Below are 24,278 nucleotides of genomic sequence, written 5' to 3'. Positions count from 1 at the left end.
AAATCTGCCCAAGTAATTCACTCAAACTGAAATTCCTGGATACCCGAAGGTGCAGTTGTGGTCCAAGCTGGTGTATTATGTCCTCTAAATATGTGAAACATTTGGTATCAAACATATTCTCTTTTGTTGTATTCCCAATCTTCCGAAGCGAGCATGCCAGGGACATGGATCTGAGCTACTGCGCCTTGAGCGACCAACAGTGGACTATAGCAAGCATCAAAAATATGTGAAATACATTTTTTTCCACCAGACTTATGTTTCCCCCAGTTGGATTGAATTGGATGGAATGCACTGCTCGTAATCTTCCACATGTGGTAAGTGTGGAGCAGGCTTCTTGCACTTGGCATGGGAATGTTATGTAATTATATATCTCTGGGGGTAATGGGGTGGTGTGGGGGGCTGCCTGAAATGATCAATAAACACTTCAGCATCATTTTTGATATGTGGGGTTGTTTGAAGTACACTCTGAGCTTACAGATTGATTGGAGTGTTACACCGTTAACATGGCTAAAAGACTATTTAATAGCAAAAGGTTGAAATCCCCATTCAAAGCCCACACGTCCACCACGTCCCCACGCACACAGCCTCCCCAATCTTCAATGCATTGTTCCGGAGCGTCAGCTGCCAAACCCCACGAACGTTACTGCCTAATCAACTCTCATACCAGTAGGTCAGCTGCTTTTCCCCCATTAGAAGAATGCCCCATCCTTCTCAAACGGAACATACTGTGGCTGAAAAGCAGCACAGTTGTACGACCCAAAAGGAGGGTAAAAGTTGCTTCGGCAAATCGTTAAACTTTATAAAGCTTCACTGCAGTGAAGTTTCCTAATGCACCCTACTTTGCAGGTGAAAGTTTTACTGTCCCCTCCTCACGCTGCCCACCCCACAAAGACTCATATGCTGCTGGGATTAATGTTAAACTCCAAAAAGACCAGGGCAGACATGAGCCATAGTTTGAAACTACTGGATTAGATGATTTTTATTTGACGATTTTTTTATTTTGGCAACAGAATCTTATTGCTACAATCAAAATTAAACAAACAAGGTAACAAATCAATAGAAGAATACAGGTTTTAAAGTACATATTTGAACCTAAACAGCTGGAGTTAGGTAGTAAAGGCAAAGCTAAGCTTGACAGTAACATACAAAACAAGGTACAAACTCAGTGACTGAAAAAGCAAGGTTTCACTGGATTCCAGAAGCCTACTTTGCAGGGCCAAGTTCAGCGATCACGATTTTGAAAGTTCTAAATTCAATTATAAGTTACTGTCCCTGGAAATATAATGAAGTACAAAACAGAGGACATCTATTTAAACACAAATTCTGCACATAATTATCTTTTGTGCAGTATGTAGGACAGAAAAGAAAAGGATCCTGCTTTAATCAAAGTGCCTACTTATAAAAGTGTTTGCCCCAAAATAAGTCACAAATGAGCAGAAAATCTTAGTTTTTATAACATATCTGGTGGATTTTGGGATAGAAACGTCTACTGCATCCGGGCCGGAATGGTTTCCCCGCGGAGTTCTTCAAACGCGCGGCAGACCTTTTGACCCGCCATCTCAAAGGCCTCTTCGCAGGGGCCTTCAAGGAGGGAGAGCTCCCACCGGATCTGGCCATGGCCACGATCATCCCCATATACAAGGAAGGCAAACCACGTGAGGGCTGTGCCTCATACCGGCCTATCTCCCTGCTAAACACGGAGGTCAAATTGTTAGCAACCATATTGGCGGCCAGCTTGAGAACAGTAATTACAAGCTTAGTTCATTTGGACCAATTGGGCTTTCTACCTGACAGGGCAACCAAACTGAACCTTAGAAGAACCCATAATTGGCTACAGGAGGTGAAGGGGCAAAGCGACCCACATTGGTTCCTCTCTCTGGATGCCGAGAAGGCATTTGACGCGGTGCACTGGCCCTTTTTATTCGCAGTGCTCCGTAAGTCTGGTTGTGGGCCCAACTTTATCAAGTGGGTACAGCTTCTCTATACTGCCCAGAGGGCCAGGGTGAGGGTGGATGGGGGAACTCTCGCGCGAGATCCAAATTCAGAGCGGCACCAGACAGGGATGCCCCCTGTCTCCCCTCCTCTTTACGCTCACCATAGAGGTGCTAGCTGCCAGGATCCGGCAAAACACTGATATTCATGGTTTCTTGAGCATGGACACGGACACAACATCAGAAAAGATATCGCTATATGCGGACGATGTCTTGCTCTATATTACTGAACCAGAGATCACCGTCCCGGCGATCATCCGAGAACTAGAGAAATATGGGGAAATGGCGGGACACAAAATTAACTGGCATAAATCCATACTCTACGTCCCTGGGGGACGTGACCAGTGGGGGAGGCTGCCAGACAAACTGTTGACAACCACGGAAGGTTTCCAATATCTCGGGATCTATGTAACCACCAGTGCGACCCTTTCGTTCCACAGAAACCTGGAACGGATCATAACTAATGCGGGGTCGGATATGGTCAGGTGGTGACAGCTCCCATTGACACTCTTGGGAAGGGCGGCCATGTATAAAATGGTCACTCTGCCGAAATTTCTCTACGCCCTACAAAACGAATACTACCCGATTCCTGTGGCGGTCTTCCGCAGGATACATGCGGACCTGCGGTCCTTCCTTTGGTTGGGCAAACATGCTAGGGTGGCTCTATCCACGCTTCAGAGGCACCAGTATAGCGGAGGGATCTCGCTCCCCAACATAGAGGCCTACTACTGGGCTAACACCGATCAATGATTGGCTCCACTCTCCGGTGGACCACCCGACCTATGCCTTGGAGAGACGGACAATGTCTTCAAAGAACCTATTGTGCTACCTTTATGGGAGTCCTGGTAGGGCACACCTCCTCCCGGCTACGTCTATCACAATTAGCGCATGGACAAAGGCCGCAAGACGTATGGGTTGGGATAAGAGACCCACGAGGCAGACACCGCTGTGGCACTGCCAATGGCTGGCAGAACTTAAATTGCGAGGCTTTCGAAGATGGGACGATATTGGTATTTCAACTATAGGAGATGTGGTGGCCAGGGGGGAACTAAAATCTTTTCAAGTCCTTAAAGCAGAGTTTGGGTTGCATAACACACAGCACTTCAAATATATCCAGCTGCGGCACGCTTGGAACGCACAAAAAATCACACTCTCAGACATCCCGGAGTATGCACCGCTGGAGGGGAGGCTCCTTCAAGAACGACTTTCAGGAAAAGCGGTCTCCCTGACGTACAAGACATTAACCAACCATATGTTGGGAGACCTGGCAAACCTCAGGGCTACATGGGAGGCTGACGTGGGAGAGTTGGAAGACCTGGACTGGGAAATAGTGTTGATGCACCCCCAGGAGGTGGCTATCAAGTCTAGACTACGGCTCATTCAATTTAATATATTGCATAGAACCTACTACAGGAGATTACGTCTCAGCAAAATGGGGAAGATAGAGGACCCAAGCTGCCTTAGGTGCTTGCGGGGAGTAGGGGACTTCTACCATACATTATGGGAGTGTGACATAATACAAACCTACTGGACGCAAGTATTTCGAGAATTAGAGGAGGTCCTAGAGATGCCGACCCCGCGGGATCCCAAGCTGGCACTGTTAGGCATGACTACAGAGGTAGACCTAACTCGCCCACTCCTTATATTCCTGGTCCTTGCGTTGGTTGTAGCGAAGAGGGACATCGCAAGGCACTGGGGGGCGCCGGCACCCCCGGATCTGGAGGAGTGGAGGAGAGGCCTAGATCTGTATATGGCAGCCGAGCGAGAGGGTCACCTATAAGGCGAGGGTATGCCCGAAAAAATTCCGAAACGTTTGGTCCAAATGGAGACATTATCATGGGCTTGGCGGAGGGCTGTGAGGGGGGATACCTGGAGTGGGCCACGGGTCAGACCACCGGGACAGTCGGGACCACGATACAAAGGGTAGGACGAAACACGCCGAACTTGCAGGGGACGAGAGACTCCTGCTACTCATGGCTCAGAACTGTGTAAGACTATGCTGGCACTGTAGAGACGAGGGGGGACTTAGAAATGTAACTGCTGCTGTTTCTTTTCCGTATATGCAAGGTTGGAAGCACAAAACTTAAGTTTACTGTTCTTTAGGGGTATGGGGGGGGGGGGGGAGTTTAGTACAAACATACAGAAAAAAGCGGACTCCCGGAATGCCCAATACATGCCTGCTCTTTCAAATGTGTTTCTACATATAGCGCTCTCCTGATATTTGCCGCCCAACCTCCGGGATGTGGGCTGAATGGCCGTGTATCCCCTGACCTATGGTGAGATGCACCACATGCGCTGAATAATTGAAATATCTGATTGATTGTTCATGGCTTCCTATGAATCTGCAATAAAATTTAATTAAAATTTTTTTTTTTTTAAAGAAACGTCTACTACATGATGTTGAGAGAATGCAGCTCTGCCCGGAGATACCCAAATGCAAGTATCTATGTTTTTGACTTTCTGGCATGAGCCCAATAGTCTCATGCCCGTATGTGAAAGATTGCTTGTGCTGAATACAATACCCGACCATGAGTAGGGCTGGTGGTCTGGTGGGGTGCACAATGCATGCCTTTATTAGCAAAAGGAAGTACTGCCCCCGTCACTTCACATGGGCTTGACAGTGGTGGCAGCATTAGTTTTTGAACCATGGTTGCAGAGCAGGCCTTTTTCCTGTTCTTTGCAATTTAGCAAGTGGCCTTCCAGCCTCATTTCTAAAGTTCTGCTTAATCACATGTAGCTTGGTCTGTTGCTACATCGTGTGCCTCGACAGCGCATGTATGTAGTGTAGTGGTGTGGTGTGGTGTGGTAGGATATGTCTGTACTTTGTGCATTTAGGTGGAGGCAGACAAGCACTGTGTATTACTCGCATTCCTAAAGCTTTTGTGTAACATCAAACTCTGAAGAGTAGGGGGGATGGAGAGGGTGCTTCCTTTAGAAGTGACCTTTTGCTGCAACTTGCCTTTTGTTCCTTAATGAAAGCACTTCCATTTGACTGGATAACGGCATAGAGAGCCTGGAGATAGTCTACTTAGGCTTTTGACAGGGCCTGCCTCTTTTTTGTGTGCTGGTGGGCGTTTGGTCTAGAGGCGTCTTTCCTTTTTAAGCACATTGTAATATTGTCCCTCTAGACCCCTAGGTTAATCGCCTACTATCAACTGCCTAGAAACCATTTCATGACAGCACGAGGAATGTATTATCAATGTCTCAGAAAGGAATGTATGAGGGACTGAAACTGGCAGTCGTGGTTCCAGAACGTCTCACTGACTCGTTTAGCCGGCACCCTACAGGGTACTGGGTAAATATTCTGAGATATAGGGATAGTGTCTTTGGCAGCCAGATTCCTACAGGTGAGGAGACATCACCTGAAGGTGTCCGCAACCATCTGTAGCGTATGGTGTGGATCTGCCTTGCAATAGATTCTGCCTAGCCTGCTTTGTAACGAGTGCTGTAGGTATCCCTGCAGGAAGGAGTCTGCCTTCAGGATTTGCTTGACCATAGATGCCTGGAGTGGGGCTGCCCAGAGTAACTACATGGAGTGATTCACAGTGATAACTTCACACCTAGGTGCTGCCTGGAGTATAACCTATACTAGGGTGCCACTGGTTGCACCATCAGGCCTTGAAGATTACAGTAGCCACATCCTTGGCCCGGAAGTGATCATAAGTGGAGCTGACGGAGAAAGAACAAACAGCAGAAACGAGAAAGACACATAAGAGGGACTTTTGTGCATCCCATGGTCATAACTGTGCCGGTGGTTGTGTGCCCGACATTCGGCATGGAGAGCTGGACAAAGCAGAACCACATTCTGTGGTCGAGAAGTGAGCTGTGTGTGCAGCGTGGGTCTAAGTGTTGAGAGACTGACTGACTGACTGGCAGTTATGTCAAGCATCTCGAAGGACCCCGGCAACCTGTCACACGACCCAGGAATTCTACAACGCTGGTTCTAGGTTTAAATCTACTCTTGATTCAAACTCCTCCTTGCACTTTTTAGTTGGGGGTGTGAGAGTTGGGAAGGGGCACAACAAGGACAGGAAGGTTGCCTTGCGCCCAAGAAACACCCAGACCACTGCCTGTATAGAATATCAGATGTCGCCTTAAGGAGGCAGGGAAGGGGCAGAGTGCAAACTGAATCCATATGCAAGATTCATAATGCAATGACCGCAGGTAAAACGTACTTGCTCACGAGTCACCAAATGGACAAGAGCAAACTACAACAGAGTAGATTTGTTAGCCAATGATTAATATGCACATTACAGACACTGACCTTTGGATCGATGAACTTACAGCTGCTGACATCATATACCCCGAGCAGCAGCTATATTTGCAACTGCAACACATATTTTCTTAAGTCCTAAATAAGAACATGCTAGTAGTATCTGTTCATTCCGAACTTCCAGATCTTTGTGCAGTATTGTGTAGTATTAAATAAAGGTACAATAAAGTACTATTCTTATTAAGTAGATATTGGCTGTACACTGCATTACTGGGTGGTATTGGGCGCAATTTGAATGTGGAGTCTATTAATCCCATACACCTTCCCGAACAAGCCCTGGTCAGCTTACATCACTACCATGACAGTCCGGGGCTAAAAAGTGTACTTGGTTCTCAGTTATCAGGATCTATAGTATGTCTTCTCCTTAGACATCAATGGGAAACTAACTAAACCACCTTGGCTGAGGCCCAGTTACCCCTCTAGGCCTTGGGAGCAATGAACGGGTTTCTGACAGTGAAGGTGCAGCTTTTCATACAGAGACCGTATTATTACCTTCACAAATTCTATGTGGAGCTTTCCGGTGAATGTGGACACTTCGCCCTGCACACTTAGCTTCCCCTTCCTCACACTGATGGGGATGATCTCGTCGTGGGCTGTGCTGTGTCCCACTCGGTCAAAAATGTCCAGGTCTTTAACCACAACATGGCCATTCAAACGTACATCAAACACCTAAAGACAGTGAGAGGAGGAAAAAAAAGTTGACTTGTAAGCAAGGCATGCATACAAACTTTGTGAAAAAGGCACAAACACACACGAGTAATACAACATCAGTACTTTGGATATGCAGCAGTGCGATGTTCAAGATTTGAAGAAATTAAGAGTTTTCCTAGGACAACGGCACTAAACCAACTTAATAAAAGTATAATTTAAGACGGCAAGCAACACAGTTCTAAAACCTACACTTATAAGGACAGTTTGCACCAAGGGGTAAGGTGTCTAATCAGGTCACTTAATAGGAGGTGAGGATAATCGAGAGCCTGCACATGAAAATGTTATTGCCTGTAGCTAACAAAAATAAGGTGTATTCACTGCTGACATGGGAGAATTCAACTACACATTTTGACTCAATGTATCTTAATATAGATTCTCACAAAGGCCCATTAGCTTGAAGTTAGTTACTGACCCACCTTCTGCTGAGATTGTGCAAAATAAACTTCAGCAAACTTGACCACCACAACATAGTCACCCTCTTCCTTGATGGGGACTTCATAGCCAAAAGTCTCCTCGTTGTACCGTTCAGTCTGGTAGAGGACCTGATCTTCAGGATTGGAGCGCAAAATGGGAAGTTTTAGCCCATAGTCTGAGGCTGCATCAAAGTAGAGAAAGAGCATTTCAGTATGTGTTTGGTGAGGTCACATGGATCAGCACGGCAGAACTTGGACATATCACAAACAGAACTAACTAACTTCCTGCTCAATTCCACGTTTCACATCTCTGGCTCCAGGAGGAATTTCAGGGTGGCCATTTACTCACCGCTCTTACCAAGGAGTTATCTATTATTGCATTTCAAAAATCTTGCAAACCCCACACAAAAAAGACACAACCGAAGAAAGAGTTTTGGTGGCTAAGTGGCGGATCAAAGACAGAGGTCAGCATGTTATAGAAGCGGTATTTAGGGTGTGTATATATTTACTTTGTATGTATGTGGTTCACTTTATTGTTGTTAACTATGTTATTGTGGCAGGCGCGGGTCACAAGGGAGATGGGAGTTGGAATGTAGGTAGAAGTTCGGATGCCGGCGGTCATCGTTACTAGCAGCGGATCTTGGAGGTGTCGGAAGCCGATTGATGGGCTCTGTTCAGGATTACTTATTTTCTGAATAATGAATACTACATGCAAACTTATAAACAAGTGGAGAGGATTCACTTATAAGGCGAAGAGTGGGATTGAGTTGGTGAGGTGCTTACTTTGTCACAAGTAAATTCTTATATTTGTGAATGGTTAACGGATCCCATCGGATCACTTTGCCAGGTGTGGGAAAAAATGTTTTATAAGTGGAACGAGCAGAGAGATTGAAGGCAGCTGCTACGAGTTATTTCTAAGCTTTATCGAGGCGTGAGGAAGTGTGTCAAGTTTGCAGCACTGGTTACGGCTATGGAGTGGTCACGCACATGTCAGAGTAGTGCAAACTTGGACACACAGCGTGCAATGAAGCGTTGTGTGTGTCAAATGTGAGGCAGCCATTTTGATTGACTATATCGGCAGCACAGCATATTTTTAACAAGCAATTTGCTAGATAACTATTTTTGTTTATTTGATTGCGTTACTAGAGCAGCATGCGTAATGCCGATCTTGCAAGATGGCCTGCTTCAGTGGTTCAGCGCTTTCATTTGAGATTACAAGTGCGAGTAATGCCATCGGACACCTTGGAAGTTTAACGAGTGTGGGTAAATGTATTGACTTAATAAGTTACTAGCAGTAAGCTCGTTTAAATTCCTTCCTGGCTAATTTTGCTTATGGTTTGAGCTGTTCTCGTGAAGCCACACTAGTTTTACCCACCGGTCAAGCTCATTGATATGGCTTCTAGCAGTAGTATAGAGCAACTAGTTCACTTACTACAAAATCGAGGGAAGCCTGTCAAGTAATGGAAACTTTAGTAGAGAGTTTTTCGGAACTATATTGTGGCAATTGATGGAATTGATTTTACACCAGTCAGGAAACTCGCATTGTTATTTAATGGTCTTGGAACCGAAGCACAGAACATATTTGACATTTTTACCGGAAGTGCGACATACTGTGGTGGAGTCTGGAGATGCAGGAAGAAGGAATGTTTATGTAGAAGCTGTTAAATGACTTGAGAAGCACTTTGCGGATGAATCTAGTGTGGTGCTAGTACAGTTCATTTATATTCCAGGAAGCAGAGTGCTGGGGGAAAGTGTAGATCAGTATGTGGCAGCATTAAGGATTTTAGCAAGCACACGCGAATTTGAGAATTCAGTAGAGCCATACATAATAAATCAGGTGGTGTTAAACTGTGCATTGAAGAAGGTTCAAGAACATTAACTTTGTTGTACAAATCCCTCAATAGAGGAAACTATTCAGAACGCAAAGGGCACTTAGAGATCAGTAGAGTGCGTTAAGTTGATTGTGGAGGAAAGCAACCAGAGCAGAAGGTTGATAATGTGAGTTATGGGAATGAACAGGAAGGAAGGAGTAAACTCCCACCAGTATGCAAGAGGTGCAGTACATGGAAAGAGAGTTGAAAATAAATTGTATACATTATCCTGGTGTACAGAAGAGGACTGATGAGTTCACCGAGGTCGTTCTGACTGTGGGTGTGAATGAATTTAAAGATAATGATGTGGATGCATACAAAGGAGATGTTGCTAGTAAGAAATGTCTCTTTTGTTCGGTCATGATTGGGGACAAACCAAACAAAATAATGACCGATTCTGGATCGCTGGTTGCAATGTTATCAGAGAGTACTTTCAAAATGGATTGTGTTAACACAATGCTTAAACAGGCTGACATTAGAGCAGTAGCTTATGGGGGACTCTGAAATTGAACTTTGGGTTTCTTTGTAGATATATTGAATTTCTCTGGAAGAGAAGTGTGTATAAAGATTTGTGTGTCTGTAAAAAGAAAGGATATTATGGGATGTGAGGATAGGGAAGGTTAGGTAGTGTTTTAAGACTGGGTACTGACACTCCAGTAATGCTAATTGAAAACCAGTCTGAAGTTGTGGCAAAACATCAGATGAAATATCCTGAAGTTTTCTGTGATGGAATTGGTGAAGTGAAAGGGCTTGAACACCAAATTCTATTGAAAGAGGGTGCCACGCCTAATGCTCATTAAGTACAAAGTGTACCATTGTGTGTTAGAGATGATTTAAGAAAACATTTGGATGAGTTGTGTGAGAACAAAATAATTGAGCCAGTCAATGCAGCGGAATGGCAATTTTATTAGCAAACAGGAATGGGGTACAAAGCAGATTATGTGCAGACTTACTTTCTTAAAAAAAAAAAAGAGTTCCATCCTTTACCAAAGATTCAAGAATTGACTAGGATAGGTGGAGCTAAATACTTTAAGCAATATAGACTTGAAAGCAGCATATCATCAGACTCTATTGGAGAATAATGCAAAAGTGTTAACCACTTTTATCATGCCGTTTGGTTGGTAAAAGTTTTTGAGACTGCCGTTTGAGCAGGCCTCAGCTGGAAGAGTTTTTCAAAAACTCATGTTTTGCTTATTTAAGGATATTAAATGGAGTGTTGCCATTCCAGGACGATATCCTGATTTATGTCAAAACAGCTGAGGAACATAATGAAATCCTTGACAAAGATTTAAGCCTTTTGAAAGAGAGGGGTAGGACAGTGGCCAAAGATAAGTGTACATTTTTCAATAATCTAGTAGATTATCTTGGTCACAGGATCACTTCTAAGGGAATTATGCCAAAAATTGATCTGTTGAGGGCTTTCAAGGGAGTGCCCACTCCGAAAGACAAAGAGGGGTTGAAATTTTTGGTGGGTTTGTCGGACTACTATTCTAGGTTTGTGGAGGGGTATACTGTCATAATGGAACCTCTCAAGAGGATGTTACAGAAAAGAGAAACGTGTGTGGGGAAAACTGGAGGAAAAAGGGTTTCAAGATATGAAAAATTTAATGATGAACGAGTTTCTTGAAAACGTGTCAGGTGTCGCATGTACTATTAGTGTTAATGCGAGTGCGATTGGCATTGGGGCTGTGTTATGTCAGAATGTCAATGGGGTGGAGCGCACTATTGCCTTTGCATCAAGAGCACTTAAAGATGGTGACAATAGATATAACACCATAGAGAGGGAGGAATTGGTGTGTGCGTAGGGCACTGAAAAAAATCAAGACATGTGAGGAACATTTCATTTTGTGTACAGATCACAAGCCTGTAACTTTCTTATTAGGTGAAAAAGGTGTGTCGAGAGCATCTTCTAGACTTATCACAATCTTATTGAATTTGCAAGAATTAGATTTTGATGTTCAGTATATTGCTGGATCTGCTAATTGTAGAGAGGATTGGCTGTCAAGCTGATCAGTTGAAATGGAGGCTGGTGAGTCTGATTTGTCCAATGAAGAATGTGTGGTCGCTGATGTAAACATTTCAGAACAATGTTAGGGCAGAATTAGTGAAACAGAATGGTACAAGGCGTGTGAAGAGGAGTTTTTATTGCAAAAGGAGTGCAAATTTGTGGAGAACATTGCCCCGGGATCCGAATTTGCAAGGTAATTTGAAATGTTTTTTCCAAATTGCTGGAAAACAATATTTTACTAAGGGGGGTGAGATTTATTCCACTTGGTAAATTACACAATATCGTATCTTTGGCTCATTCAGGTCATTTGGGTTCAACTTCCACTAAGAAGGTTTTGAGACATACGTTTTAGTTGACCGGCATCGATCTTGGAATCTAGGAATTTGTTGACCGGTATAATCAGCGTTAATTATCTAATAAAAATTGAAAATTGTGCGATACACCTATGGTTCCTGTACCATTGCCTGATGCACCTTGGCAGAAAATAGAGTTAGATTTTGCAGGACCCATAAATTCTCTAACAAATCATCAAAAGTATTTGATTGTTTTGGTAGACTATTTTACTAAATGGGTTTATTAAAATTTTGTGGGCAGCATGATTACTCTAGTGGCAACAGATTTTTGGGCTAATGTGTTCGCTGTTGAAGGTGCATAGTTGGAACTGGTTACAGATAATGGGGTGCAGTTAATTTCAGAAAAATGTTGTTGTTTTTTTAAGAAGAATGATGTCAAACATTACCCAGTGTCATTACATAGTCCTCAATCCAACGGTGCTGTTAAAGAGTGAACAGGTTGTTAAAGGAGGGAATACACCTTGTGGTTTGGATGTTGTGGAGTTTGGCAGAAAATGTGGGCAAATCATACCTCGTTACAGAATGTTCTCCTTTTATGTTGTTGAGGGTATGGTGTTCCCACTCCTAACTTTTCCCTGAGTAGTTACATGGCAAAACCAGTGTTACCAGAAGCTTATGTGGACTATGATGTGAAGTCTAGAGTGGAAGAGTCTCAACCCAGAATGAAGGCTCGTCATGATGATTTGAGACAGTTGGTTAATAACAATTTGAGCACTGGTGCATGGGTTATGTTAAAGAACATGTGTGGAAAAGGTAGGAAGATTGAACTCTAATTTCGTAGACAACAGAGACATTCAAGTTAAAAAAATGTACAGTACGTCATGCTGATGGAAAATGGATGTCTATTAGAAATGGGGATCTGTTGGAAGATTTTAAAAAAGACATTGTGGAAAGGAATTTGAAAAGTTCTGACAATTTACAATTGTATTCGGCATTGTTATACGAACAGAGTGATTGTGCACAAAAAGACACAGATAGCTCTGTAGCAGTGGTCCTTCTGCTAACGGTTCTGACGGTGACATAATGCAAAAAAGTGTTGAATCAATGGAATCCTGTAACAATCAGGATAATAGTGGGATTGCAAGATGTGTGGAGGTTACAACCAGGATGGGACGTATTTCTAAGAAACCTGGTTATTTACAGGACTTTGGCACTTAATAAAATGACATTGTAATGTTATAAGATTGTTGTTTTTTTTAAACAAAAAGTAGAAGTTATATAGGCGGTATTTAGATGGTGTATATATTTACTTTTTATGTATATGATTAACTTTATTGTAGTTAACTATGTTTTTGTGGCACACACGAGTCCCGAGGTAGATGTGAGGAAGAATGTTGTTAGAGGATTGGCTACTGGTGGTTATTGTATCTGGCAGCGGACCAGGAAGGTGTCGGAAGCTGATTGATGGGCTCTGTTGAGCAATACTTATTATCTGAATTAAAACACATGGAAACTTATGAACGAGTAGAGAGGATTCACATGCAACAGCATAAAGCATTTTTAAGATTCTAAAAACACAAAACTACTTATGAAGTATAAGGTGACACAGTTACAGTACAGCTCACTGGACCACGATTACATCACTCGCAATTCAGCATGACTAATTCAGACACTGCAGAATATAACATCGTTTTAGGCAGATAGCAGTGTTCTTTGTGGAATATCTTAGTTTTTTTCTTTTAACACAGAATTCTTAATACAAAACGTTCAACAAACGTGTCCTTGAGAATTCCTTTAACATTCAACCATCCACCACCAGAATTCACCACTGCCATAGTATATGTGTATCAGTTAGAAGGTAGTAGTTCGAAGAAATGACTTCAGTGGGCTCCGTAGGTTTCTTGGTCTGGACGGTGAGGGCAACAACTCTGTATAAAGGTTGAACTGTTCATTCTAATAAATGAGTGAGTTAATCCAAATGTTTACATTTGGGGGACCTCCGTCCACGCTAACAAAAGGAGACCAGGCCAAATACTTTGAAGTTTGCCTCTAGGTAGTCAGCGATTGCTGCCCTGACAGCACCCAGAAGCCAATAATATAAAAATATGTTCGGGACAGCAGGGCACACTCCTGTTAATATTATGATTGTTTTATTTTTATACACCCCAACGCAGGACCCCTCACCTGGACAACTGCGAGGTTACCTTTGGCTCCTACTTTACAAGTAGCACTGACTGGTGGTAGCATGGTAAGTTAGGAGAGTACATGATGCCTAATGCCTCCCTCTCCCCCCAATTTCTCCAAACGCTAGAGATACAGGGTGTGGGGACCATAGTTAATGTATATCAAGGAGAGGGAAGAGACAACCAGAGAATGAAGTGGAGCAGAGGCCAACATATCCATCTCAACAGCAAGGTGAGGCAAATAAGAGCTGGGTGAAACCAATAGTAGGCAATGCGAGCCTGTGCGCACAGCTAACAGAACTCTGGGTCTAGAGCCTCAAAACCCCTGTGGAGAAAGGGCAATGCCCGGGTTCCCCCCTTTTATTCTGGGCTGCTTGCCGGATCAATCGAGTGCGGTGCAGGTGAAAAAAAGGAGCCCATAAGTGGCAGAGGAATATTTACAAACAAATTGTAGCTTAGGGAGGATTACCATTTTCACGAGGCCTATCTGTTCAGCCAGAGAAAGCAAGTACGTTTTAACTGAAAATACAGCGCAATTTAACAACTATCATCCCCGAGCGCTGCGGGAAAATCTTCCTTATAGGCAATTTCGCCGCATCCAGAAAAAATTGCAGCAATTTAAGACTATGAACAACAACCACAATATCTCAAGAAAAATTCCAGGCAAAGAGATACCGTAATAAAATCACAGATATAGCAAAGAAGAGGGCACTAAACAACACCCGGGAAGCCCCTCTGGAACCCTCGAACCAGGAGAATATAGAAAGATTGACTTGTGTCTCTGCATTATCTCCAGCATCCAATCACATAAAAAAAGACTATTCTGAACAATTGGCATTTTCTGAAACCAATCACATCCCATGAAAACCCTCTTTCTGCTTTCAAAAGATCTCAAAACTTGTAAGACAGAATGATCCACACTAGATCCAAATAGAAGGTTAAAAGAGAGTCTTTGATGATTAGTTGGCTCTTCTCACTTCACCTGTGGAAACTGCAACATATGCACCTTATACAGGAAACTAAAGCTGTGGACTTGGGGTTAGAAAACCTGGAGAGTTACGGATCCCTACAAACGGTTATACAAACAATTGTGTGCATTGGATCACATGCAGATTAAGGTATGTTGGAAGGCCAAAACTTGCTGCACGTTTCCTGGAATTGCAGCAAAAAAAGAATTAAATGAAGTGGATAGTATTAGAAACAGTTCCAGTGTGTCACAACCCTAAGGCACAACTCTTACTCGAGATACAGCAACAGGTGTTTAAACGAAATACATCTAGGGTGGAACTCAATGATGAGATTACAATGGAGTCCGCTGCAGAAATAGAGAATTACCAGGGACACATGGTATTTGCATATGAATTAAACACCTTTCTGTGTATAACCACAGAGGGTCCAAGAATTCAATCATTACATGATACAGCATCACCGGTACATTGAGTGATCATACACGGTCATATAAAGTTACATAATAAAATTCCTGTAAATCTTTTAGGAGAATACAATTTACTAATTATCCTTTTGAATTATATGCAAGTATGATATGAGCATTTCCTCATATGTACCATACACGAACAGGGGGAATTTGTAATAAATGTGTAATGCCGATTGCTCAAGTGCATGAACTGGGATGATGTTCATAATTCTTAAATCTTTGACTGTCGTAAATATAAGTGCTGTTCTCTTTTAGATCGCAACTGATTCAATAAAATATGCACTACAAAATGGCGGCCATTTTCTACGTGTAGATTCACACGACTCTTGGCTCGAGCCGTCAGAAAATAATGGAACCTGGTCATAAGTAAACTTACCATTGAGACAGATTTAAAGAAATATGCTGCGTTCATAATTCTGGTCAGTTTCACGACTGTTAAGAAACATTACCTGCGGTATGTGCTGGCAGGAGACTAGCAGCTAGATTCATCAAGCCGAAAACAGCTCACAAAGGGCCAGATTCTGAGAATCTGGCCCTTTGCGAGTGCAATTTTTGCATTTGGGATTCATCATCCCAAATGCAAAAATCGCTAATTGCGAAATCGCATATTTGCGAGGAATTGCATTTAAGGAATCTCTATTTGAGATTCCTTAAATGCAATTCATTAACCATTTTTTATTAGCGAATTCGCTATTTCTGGCCGCTATTTACCACGAAGTCAGACTTCGCGGTAAATAGCGAAAACTCCGAAAAATGCACTTTAGTGCATTTTTCTGAGTGGTATGTTACACACACACATGTCCTTTGGACATGTGTGTGCGCAACATCTGGCTACATTTGCTTTTCAGGGGTGCTACAGGGTGTCCTTTGGACACCCCTGGCACCCTTGAAATCGCATCCTTATTTGCGATTAGCAAATTGCTAAAACGCAAATAAGGCTAATCGCAAATAAGGAATAACTCCCCATTCATTCCTATGGGCCTTTAGAGTTATTCCTTATTTGAGATTAGCAATTTTCTAAATCGCAAATAAGGAAGATGTAGGAATCGCAATATTTTTTGCAATTCCTACATGAATCCCGTTTTGCAAGTCCTTAATAGCGCTATTACAGACTCACAAAACGGGACTTTGATGAATCTAGCTGTAAGACGCCTGTTCCTAGTTAACTTGTTACTGAGACGGATAATCTTGCTTAAGCGTTCCCTGGGATTTCTGAGATAAACGTTCATATCCTCTGCATAAAAGGACATGGGGATACTTCGGCTGGTATATATATCATAGTGTGTAGTCTGAGTATTGTTGGTGGAGCTTAGCTTGCGGAGGCTCTCTTTAGGCATGCAGAGGCTTGATGTAATATTCAAATTCAGGCTTCCCCTCAAAGGTGATATTTATCTGGGCTGAGTATAACTTGGCGGATAGGATATTCACTTTAAGCAACTGTTTGATTGAGGAAACTTTCTTCTAGGCTCTTGCACCACCACCATAAAGTCAGAAAAGAGAAAAAAGCGTTACTCTTCAAATTTCAGATTTTGGTTCTCCATAGCAAGTCTTGAATAACACCTCTGTCACGGATATGTGTTCGTCGTGCAATTATGGGTCGAGCAGGTGCCCCAGGGTGCAGACATACAGAGAGACCTGTGCGCCATGTAAACAAGCAACAGCCTTGAAAACACTGCAGCGCCAAAAACTGTCAAGAGTAGGCGATTCGCGAAGTCTTTCATTCTGCCAGTCTTAGCAGATTCCGGGATGCCTGTAATCAGATTTTGTTACAATGCCACCTAGCCTCCATGTCTTTGCTTTTGGACGCAAAAACAGGTTATACCTTTTCCATGTTGAGTAGCGTTTCTCCTTTTATGCGGCTGTCTTGTGCTGTTCTGCCTCTGTAATTTTTCTATCATATTTACCTAGCATATGAGAGATGGAGTTCTTACGGCTTGTGAGATTATCTATTTTTTTGTTGGACATTAAACTTTTTTGGATTGCAGGTCATCATCCCGGTCAACACCCTCCAGTGTAGAGTCAGGCGTCTCACTCGAGTATTTTTAGGGGGCTCTGTCCTGAACCCACAGCAGGGCTCAAATTGCAATTTGCCTGTTGATTATCGATTATTCCTATCTTCGCACTAGTCACCAATAATGTAGAAGAAAATGTTTAACAACACTCTGGAGGTCAGGACCCTTAGCCAAAGTTAGGAGGCCTTTATGCAAGTGGAGCTGATAAGTGACAATCGCTTACAAGCTCCCACACACATGTAGTCTCCGAGGGTGACGAGCAATGTCTATGTAAATTGTTCACCCCGTGAGGGCTTTTAATTACTCCACTATGCCAAGTCCATATTGTTTATACATTAGATCTGGGCTATTTTTCTCATCGCCCCACATAGAATCCCTCCCTTACCCCAAATTATGCCCAAAACATTTGGAAAAGGCACAAGCCGACACTTCTTAGAGTCTTTTTTTACTTCTTTTTCGGAGGAGTGAAAGTCAATTACAGGACTCAAAGGAGCCACTATTTCATGGGAGCAGGCCATTCATGAGAACTGCACAGGGGCGTGGGAAGCCCCAAGCTTTTCCAAGAACCTAAAGGGGACACTGCAAACCCTGTTATCAGCCCCAGGTTCTCGCCCCACTTGCCGAAATCCACATCAGCAGAGTGCAATGTGTGCAGGTCCGAGCCAAATCTACTCCTGATAAGAAGTGTCAGGTATCAATGCTAGTCCATGGTTCTGCCACTCACTGCAAGGCCAATCTGCCCAGAATCCTACTCAAAGGGCCTGTCACAGACAGCTTCAGTGACCTTCAACAGTGATTGTGTGATCGAACTGGTCCTTTGTCACTCCAGTGCCGCTCTGACAATAAGGCAGGCTGTCCCTCCAGACACACAATATTTGATGCATGCGTCGATGGATTTAAATGGAGGAGATTCTCACGGTATCCCCCCACCACACTGATGCCCGCAATTTCCTTCTGCAATTAGTGTTGCAAGCCAAGCTGCGGAGCAGGTCTACCAGTCAACCTGTGACCAGAGAAGGCCGCATCTGACATCCTTTCCACAGTGTGCATTCACTTGTTAGTTACCCGTCACATGAGGGCGGGAGGTATAAACTTTGCCCGTCCGTGGTGCCATGTAATTATAACGAGCATGCTTGCCTACAAGTTGTCACCTTTGATAGTGAAAATGCACTGATGTGGCCGGATACTTTCCACATGACTGACAAAGCCTCACAGAAGTATGGACATCTTGTGCATTTGCTCCCTGGCGCACCCACTCCATAAAGCGTTTTGAATATTAATATATATGTTACTAATAATGCATAAACGCAATGATCTAAAGGATAGCCACTTTACAGTAACAATGCCAGCCGCCATTAAGTTAAAGAAACTTTGTTGGACTTTTCCGGTTGTTATGGCCATGCTTCAGTGTTTGCCACAACTAAGCAGCTACCATTCCTTACAACTACATCAAATAGTTTTCGTGTTTGGTAAGAAACACCAGAAAAGAGTAGGCTAGCAACCACCAGGCCATCAAATGTTTTCAAAACACTAATGTTGAAAGAATTTGCTTTGGTAATTACGTCATGCTAACTTTCGCATTTTCAATCATTAGCTTGTACGAAGTGGGCTTTACTCAACCTTTGATGGCCCATTCAAAGTGATTTCTGGGTGCACTGGTTTCCATAAAAAAGTCATATGATGCTGGTTTGCTGTGTACAGGAGCAATAAGTTATCAAAACTTCTATGTCAGAAATTAAACAGCTCTTCTTTCTGGGCAAACACTCACCAACTCCATCCTTCTGGCATGATGCCCGAGTACTTCATTCTCAACACTGAAACAGTGCCTTATCAACTGGTCACTTGCGCACCTATCACACTGATACTCCCATCGATGCAAGAGCCCTGGTGCTCAGGAAAGTAGCTGGCTACATATTGTGAATATGATCTCTTGCACAATTTGATCATACTTGACCAAACTGCTCAATAACATCAAATTGTGTATGATGTAAAATATGATCGCACCTGTGCTAGACAAAAACTGGTGCCAATGAAGGGATAGTAATGTTACCTTCACTACCCACATATGCAAAGTTAAATCTCAGCAGCAAGAGCTTAAATTACCAGATCCACTAATCAAAACCACCAAGCACATTTACATAAAAATGTAAATGTATATAGCAGAGTGTGCTGTTTTTGCTTTTTTCTTTGGTTGACCATATTCCAGTCAGACTTTTTGGGGATACTGTCAATTAAAAAAATCGCCATAGTGATTAGGATTAGAGATGAAGCCCTCCTGTGCGATTTGTAAGAATTTTAAATCCCTATAATAATAATAATAATAATAAAGAGCTTATAAAGCGCACAGTAACGCCATCACGGCGTGTCCCCGCGCTGAATGGAGCTACTCACAACCACCCACTACAGAACCCCTAGCCCTACAAGGTATAGAGTAGAGTTTTGAGCCTAGCCCGAAACACCGTCTCACTGCTCTCCAATCTCAGGACAGGAGGAAGTTTGTTCCAGTGCTGAGCAGCTTGGAGCGAAAAAGATCGTCCGCCCATTCTGGCCTTCCTTACCCTTGGGACTGTCAGCAGCCCAATGCCCTCCGAGCGGAGGGCCCTTGGCGGTTCGTAGCGGCTGACTAAGTCCCTAAGATAGGCGGGCGACCTGCCCCAGACAATACGGTGACAGAAGAGGAGGCATTTGAACAGCACGCGTTTCTTCACTGGCAACCAGTGAAGCGCATCCAGTGCCTGCTGAGAATTTGCTCTCCTAGGTCTCCTTAACACCAGCCTGGCGGCGGCATTCTGGATGACTTGCAGGCGACCAAGGCTACCCTCGGTGGACCCAAGGAACAGAATGTTTCCATAGTCCAACCGAGAGGTCACCAGTGCCTGCGTCAACGTCCTTCTGGCCTCTAGGGGTAGCAGGTCTAAAGTTTTGTTTAGGGTCTTCAGTACCCCGAAACACTTGCCCACAAGACGCCTTATATGGCCCTCACAGGAGAGAGTGGGGTTAATCCATACTCCCAGGTTCTTAGCCTCCTCACAAGGTGTGGGAGTAGGACCAAGGCATGGAGGCCACCACTCGGCCGACCAGCTGTCACTCTTTCCCCCCACTACCAGAACCTCTGTCTTAGAGCCGTTGAGCTTTAGGCAGTGGGAGTCCATCCACTCAGCTAATGCCTGCATACAGGCCTTAAAGTTGGTGGAGGCATTGGCGGTGTTCTGCGATAGAGAGATCAGCAACTGGGTGTCGTCGGCATAAGATACCAATTTCACCCCGTGTGCCTGTACCACCTTCGCCAGGGAGGCCATGTACAGATTAAAAAGAGTGGGGCTCAAAGCTGAGCCCTGAGGCACTCCCTGGTCTAGTGGCATCTCTACCGATCGACATGCCCCTTGTTGTACCTGGAAGCATCTTCCTGTAAGGAACGACTGCAGCCAGTACAGCGCGGGACCAGCGACCCCAGCCTCACTAAGACACTGTAGCAAGATGGAATGAGCTACAGTGTCGAAAGCTGCGCTGAGGTCGAGCATGATCAGGGCCATTGTGTGTCCTGCATCCGCTCCTGCTCTTAAAGTCTCAGTGGCACGTAAGAGAGCTGTCTCCTATTGGTTAGTACTTTGGTCACGAACACCGCAGATTCTCATTTACCTTGAAGCAACTTAGAAAGCACGATCTGCTGGCAAAATTGGATTTAAAATCCTTGTAAGAGATTATGGTTTCAACAAAATATTTTGCTTGGGAAACGCAGCAGGCTACCAGCCTTAGACCCTGGACTTTGGGAAAGGGAGCAAATTTCAGAAAATTAACGTTTGGAAAATGTCCGCATTTACCTAAAACTTCGCACATAGGGCCAAGTCATTACCAAATATTTCACAATCTGTGTTCAATGGAATCAAACGTGGCGATGACGATCACATATCAACAGAAAACTAGTTGTTTGAATCCTACAGATAGCAAGTTAGTACATTACTGTAGTAACTGTGTTCTTAGTATGTCACAGTTTGAAAGAAAAAAGAATCTGAAATTCACTGGTTAAAAAAATACTTTTGTTAAGTTTTATTATGATTTACATCCACTTAAAACCTTTCACTGATTTTGGGGGACATGGACTCTTGGCACCACCAGAATAGTAACACTATCAGACTCCAAAAACAAAAACCTTAGATTTAGGGTATGTTGGGGTGGAGTTGTGCAAATAAATTGGCACTTAGGATTATATGTACAACATACAAAACAGTAATGGATGTGATGATGAGCGATGAAGAGCACTTTCAGAGAGATGAAGAGCACGTTCAGAGAGGCAACATGGTGTCAGTGTGATCGGTGCTGCAAGCTGAGCTCCGCGAGGTCCCGACCCCCGGATGATTTTGATGCTGATACAGACACGGAATACTGCCGCTCATCGCTGTTGTTAACAATTGATGCAATGGGTCTCAACAGTGCCCAGTTCAGCAATCTTCTCGAGAACTGTAGGTGAAAAAAATCTCCAACAACAAAAGAAAACCCCGAGATTACGGGAAAACGACGATGTGCCTTTGTCGAGAGGCCCTGCTGGAGACGGACAGCTTAAGCAAGTAAGCTCCGACAAACTTAATGGGCCAGTAGACTTATAAGCGTACTGAGATACAAGGTACGACAAGATAAGATAAATAGAACCCCAGGCAATAACCCTAGCAAACGGGGGGTGAACAGACAGCTGCAAAAGTAGAGCGTGATAAAAGTGGGATCGTATAATCCTTATCGCACACGAACCCACACGAACCCACACCATGCCCGTACGTTTGCCTGCACCATGCCTACCCTGCAACTGACATATACGTGGCGTCCCAGGTGCCGTCTGCCGTCAGGGAAAGGTATTGGGCATTTGTTATCATCTGAAAGATTCTGCGGCAGTCCGGATCTAAGCAGGGTCTACGAGAGCGAGAGTGCCGGGTTAACCCACGGCTCTATGGCTCTATGGTTCTATAGCAGCTTTCAGCTCTCTACTCACCGTGACACAGTGTTTGGCTCATCATCGTCTTCTACTGCCGCTGGGTCTGGGTGTTCGGGGGCTCGATTCAGGAGTTCCTGATCAAAATATGTAAAAGTCTGCAAAAGGAAAAACCGCCGTCAGGATACACCGAAAAAGACTGTCGGGGAGCCGCTGACTTTGCACTGGTTACACTCGGTCGAACCTCGAGGCAGGTCGACTTTTTTTTACAGACTCGGCGCTCCACCGCTCTCCTGGTCTACGTTGCCAGGGAAACGCCAGGGAAAACACTACAAGACGCTGCCAGCACTCGATGCAGTGCATACACACACGGAACTCTCGAGCAGGTATAGGCTCGGTCTTAGTGCATCTCCATGCAGGTTGCTCCCACAGTGGCTTTGGTTGCCAGGAAATAGCACTCCTGAGGTACGTGTCCCGTCCGGGGAATGGTAGTTCCTTGAAACGGCTCTCTTGTTGGTCTTTGTGCTGGAATTCATCAACGACAAGGACAAAAGAATACAGCCAGAAATCAAGAACTGCTGGGAGAGCAGTCTGCTCTTGCATGAACTGGTGAGCGAAGGCCCAAGAGAAGCCACAGCGGTGCCAGAGACCAACGTTGGAGAAAGTGGCCAGCATGGCTGAAGTGGAGGGGTATGAACCATGCGAATAGTCCAGGGAGAGTGCTCAGAGCGAGCTAACCGTGACAAGCACATGGGGGGCAGGAAACCGTCTTGAGGATGCAAACATAAAAGGCCCGGCATATCTAATACGGCGACCCGAGACAAGGGGGGCCAAAAACATTGATAAAGACAAAGATAAAGAGAAGCAGAAGGAACAGAAGGAGCAGAAAGACAAGGAGAAAGACAAAACAAAAGATAAAAACAAAGAAAAAGACACGGCCAAGGAGTATGATATAGAAGTGGGTCCTGACAATCTGCAGACAGCAGCTAAGCTGGAACTATTGGCAAAAAAAGCCAAGCGGCTACAGACTATTAAAAACCTGAAGTCTGCGGCCAAAACTAGCGGTCAGGCCAACGATGCTCAACTCCGGATCTCAACCATCTTTATCCCAGTAATTGAAGGGCAATCCGAGCAAGAGAAACTACCAGAAATTGACAGTAACTCAAGTAATCTGCCCAAAATACCCGGTAATCGGAGCAAGATCCCGGCGGCCACTAGCGGGAAAACCACGACTGGACTAGCGACAGATGTACAGTGCTACAACAGTCGAACCTAAAGGACCAACAGTAGATTTGATAGCACCACCACCGGAAGAATTTGTACAGACAAAGAACCTCACTGCTCCAACCTCCTTCTTACCAATGCCTCTTAGCTCGAGTTGTGTAGAGTTGGAAAAAACTGATCATTCTCGCAGCCTTGATGGAAACCCCAGCAATATAGCTCTATTCCCAGACAGGGCTGGATCCGAAATTGAGTCAGAGTCACCTTCGGAGTCTGAAGTATATGAGACTGGGATGTCTACATCAAGCGAGCCACATAGATCGAGATACGAACAGATACAATCTGAAAGCTCAGAAACTTCTGACTCCAATTCCAACCCCAAAAAGATGGTTGACTCTCCTAAAGACAATAGCGCAAAGAAAAAGCAAGAAAAAAAGAAAAGAAGACTAAGGAGACATAATAAATTTATCGACGAAGATACCACTGATCAAGGCAGTAACACTGATCGGATTGATCATCGTCATAGGAATCCATCTGCACAAGGTACATCAACGTCCGATCCAAAATACAACTCGCTAGAAGATGCAAATATAACTGAACATAAAACATCCCATGAGATGGGAGTCCAAATTGAACCTTCCCAGGGTGATGTATTTAATTCAATTATGAAATTCCAAGCAGTCGTGAAACTTGATAACAAGAAACTTCAAGGAGCAATTAATAAGGTGGGGCAAACCTGTCTAGAAATATCAGATAGAATGGCATCGGTTGAGCTACGGACAGAGAACCTCGAAAAGGATGTATCAGTTCTCCAGAAACAGGGAAAAGAACACGAAGGAATTGTGCGAGACCTGATGATGAAAGTGGAGGATCAGGAAAACAGGGCCCGGAGAAATAATTTACGCCTCTTGGGAATATCTGAGGGAGTCGAGGGGAACGACTCCAG

At 44.0% G+C, this 24,278-nt stretch overlaps 1 protein-coding gene across 1 annotated transcript in view; it reads right to left on the bottom strand.

Moving 5' to 3' along the window:
* MLEC (malectin) overlaps positions 1–24,278 on the bottom strand; it is a 100,614-nt gene that overhangs the window by 52,132 nt on the left and 24,204 nt on the right. The window contains exons 2-3 of the mRNA XM_078667697.1: positions 7,392–7,570; positions 6,757–6,933 (exon numbers count right to left, since the gene is read on the bottom strand). Coding sequence (XP_078523823.1) covers positions 6,757–6,933; positions 7,392–7,570 — 356 coding nt within the window. The remainder of the gene's footprint in view (positions 1–6,756; positions 6,934–7,391; positions 7,571–24,278) is intronic.

The sequence above is a fragment of the Lissotriton helveticus genome, chromosome 11 (assembly GCF_964261635.1).
Source record: "Lissotriton helveticus chromosome 11, aLisHel1.1, whole genome shotgun sequence".
NCBI lineage: Eukaryota > Metazoa > Chordata > Amphibia > Caudata > Salamandridae > Lissotriton > Lissotriton helveticus.
The sequence above is the reverse complement of the archived record's forward strand: the minus strand, read 5'-3'. Positions and strand labels throughout refer to the sequence as shown.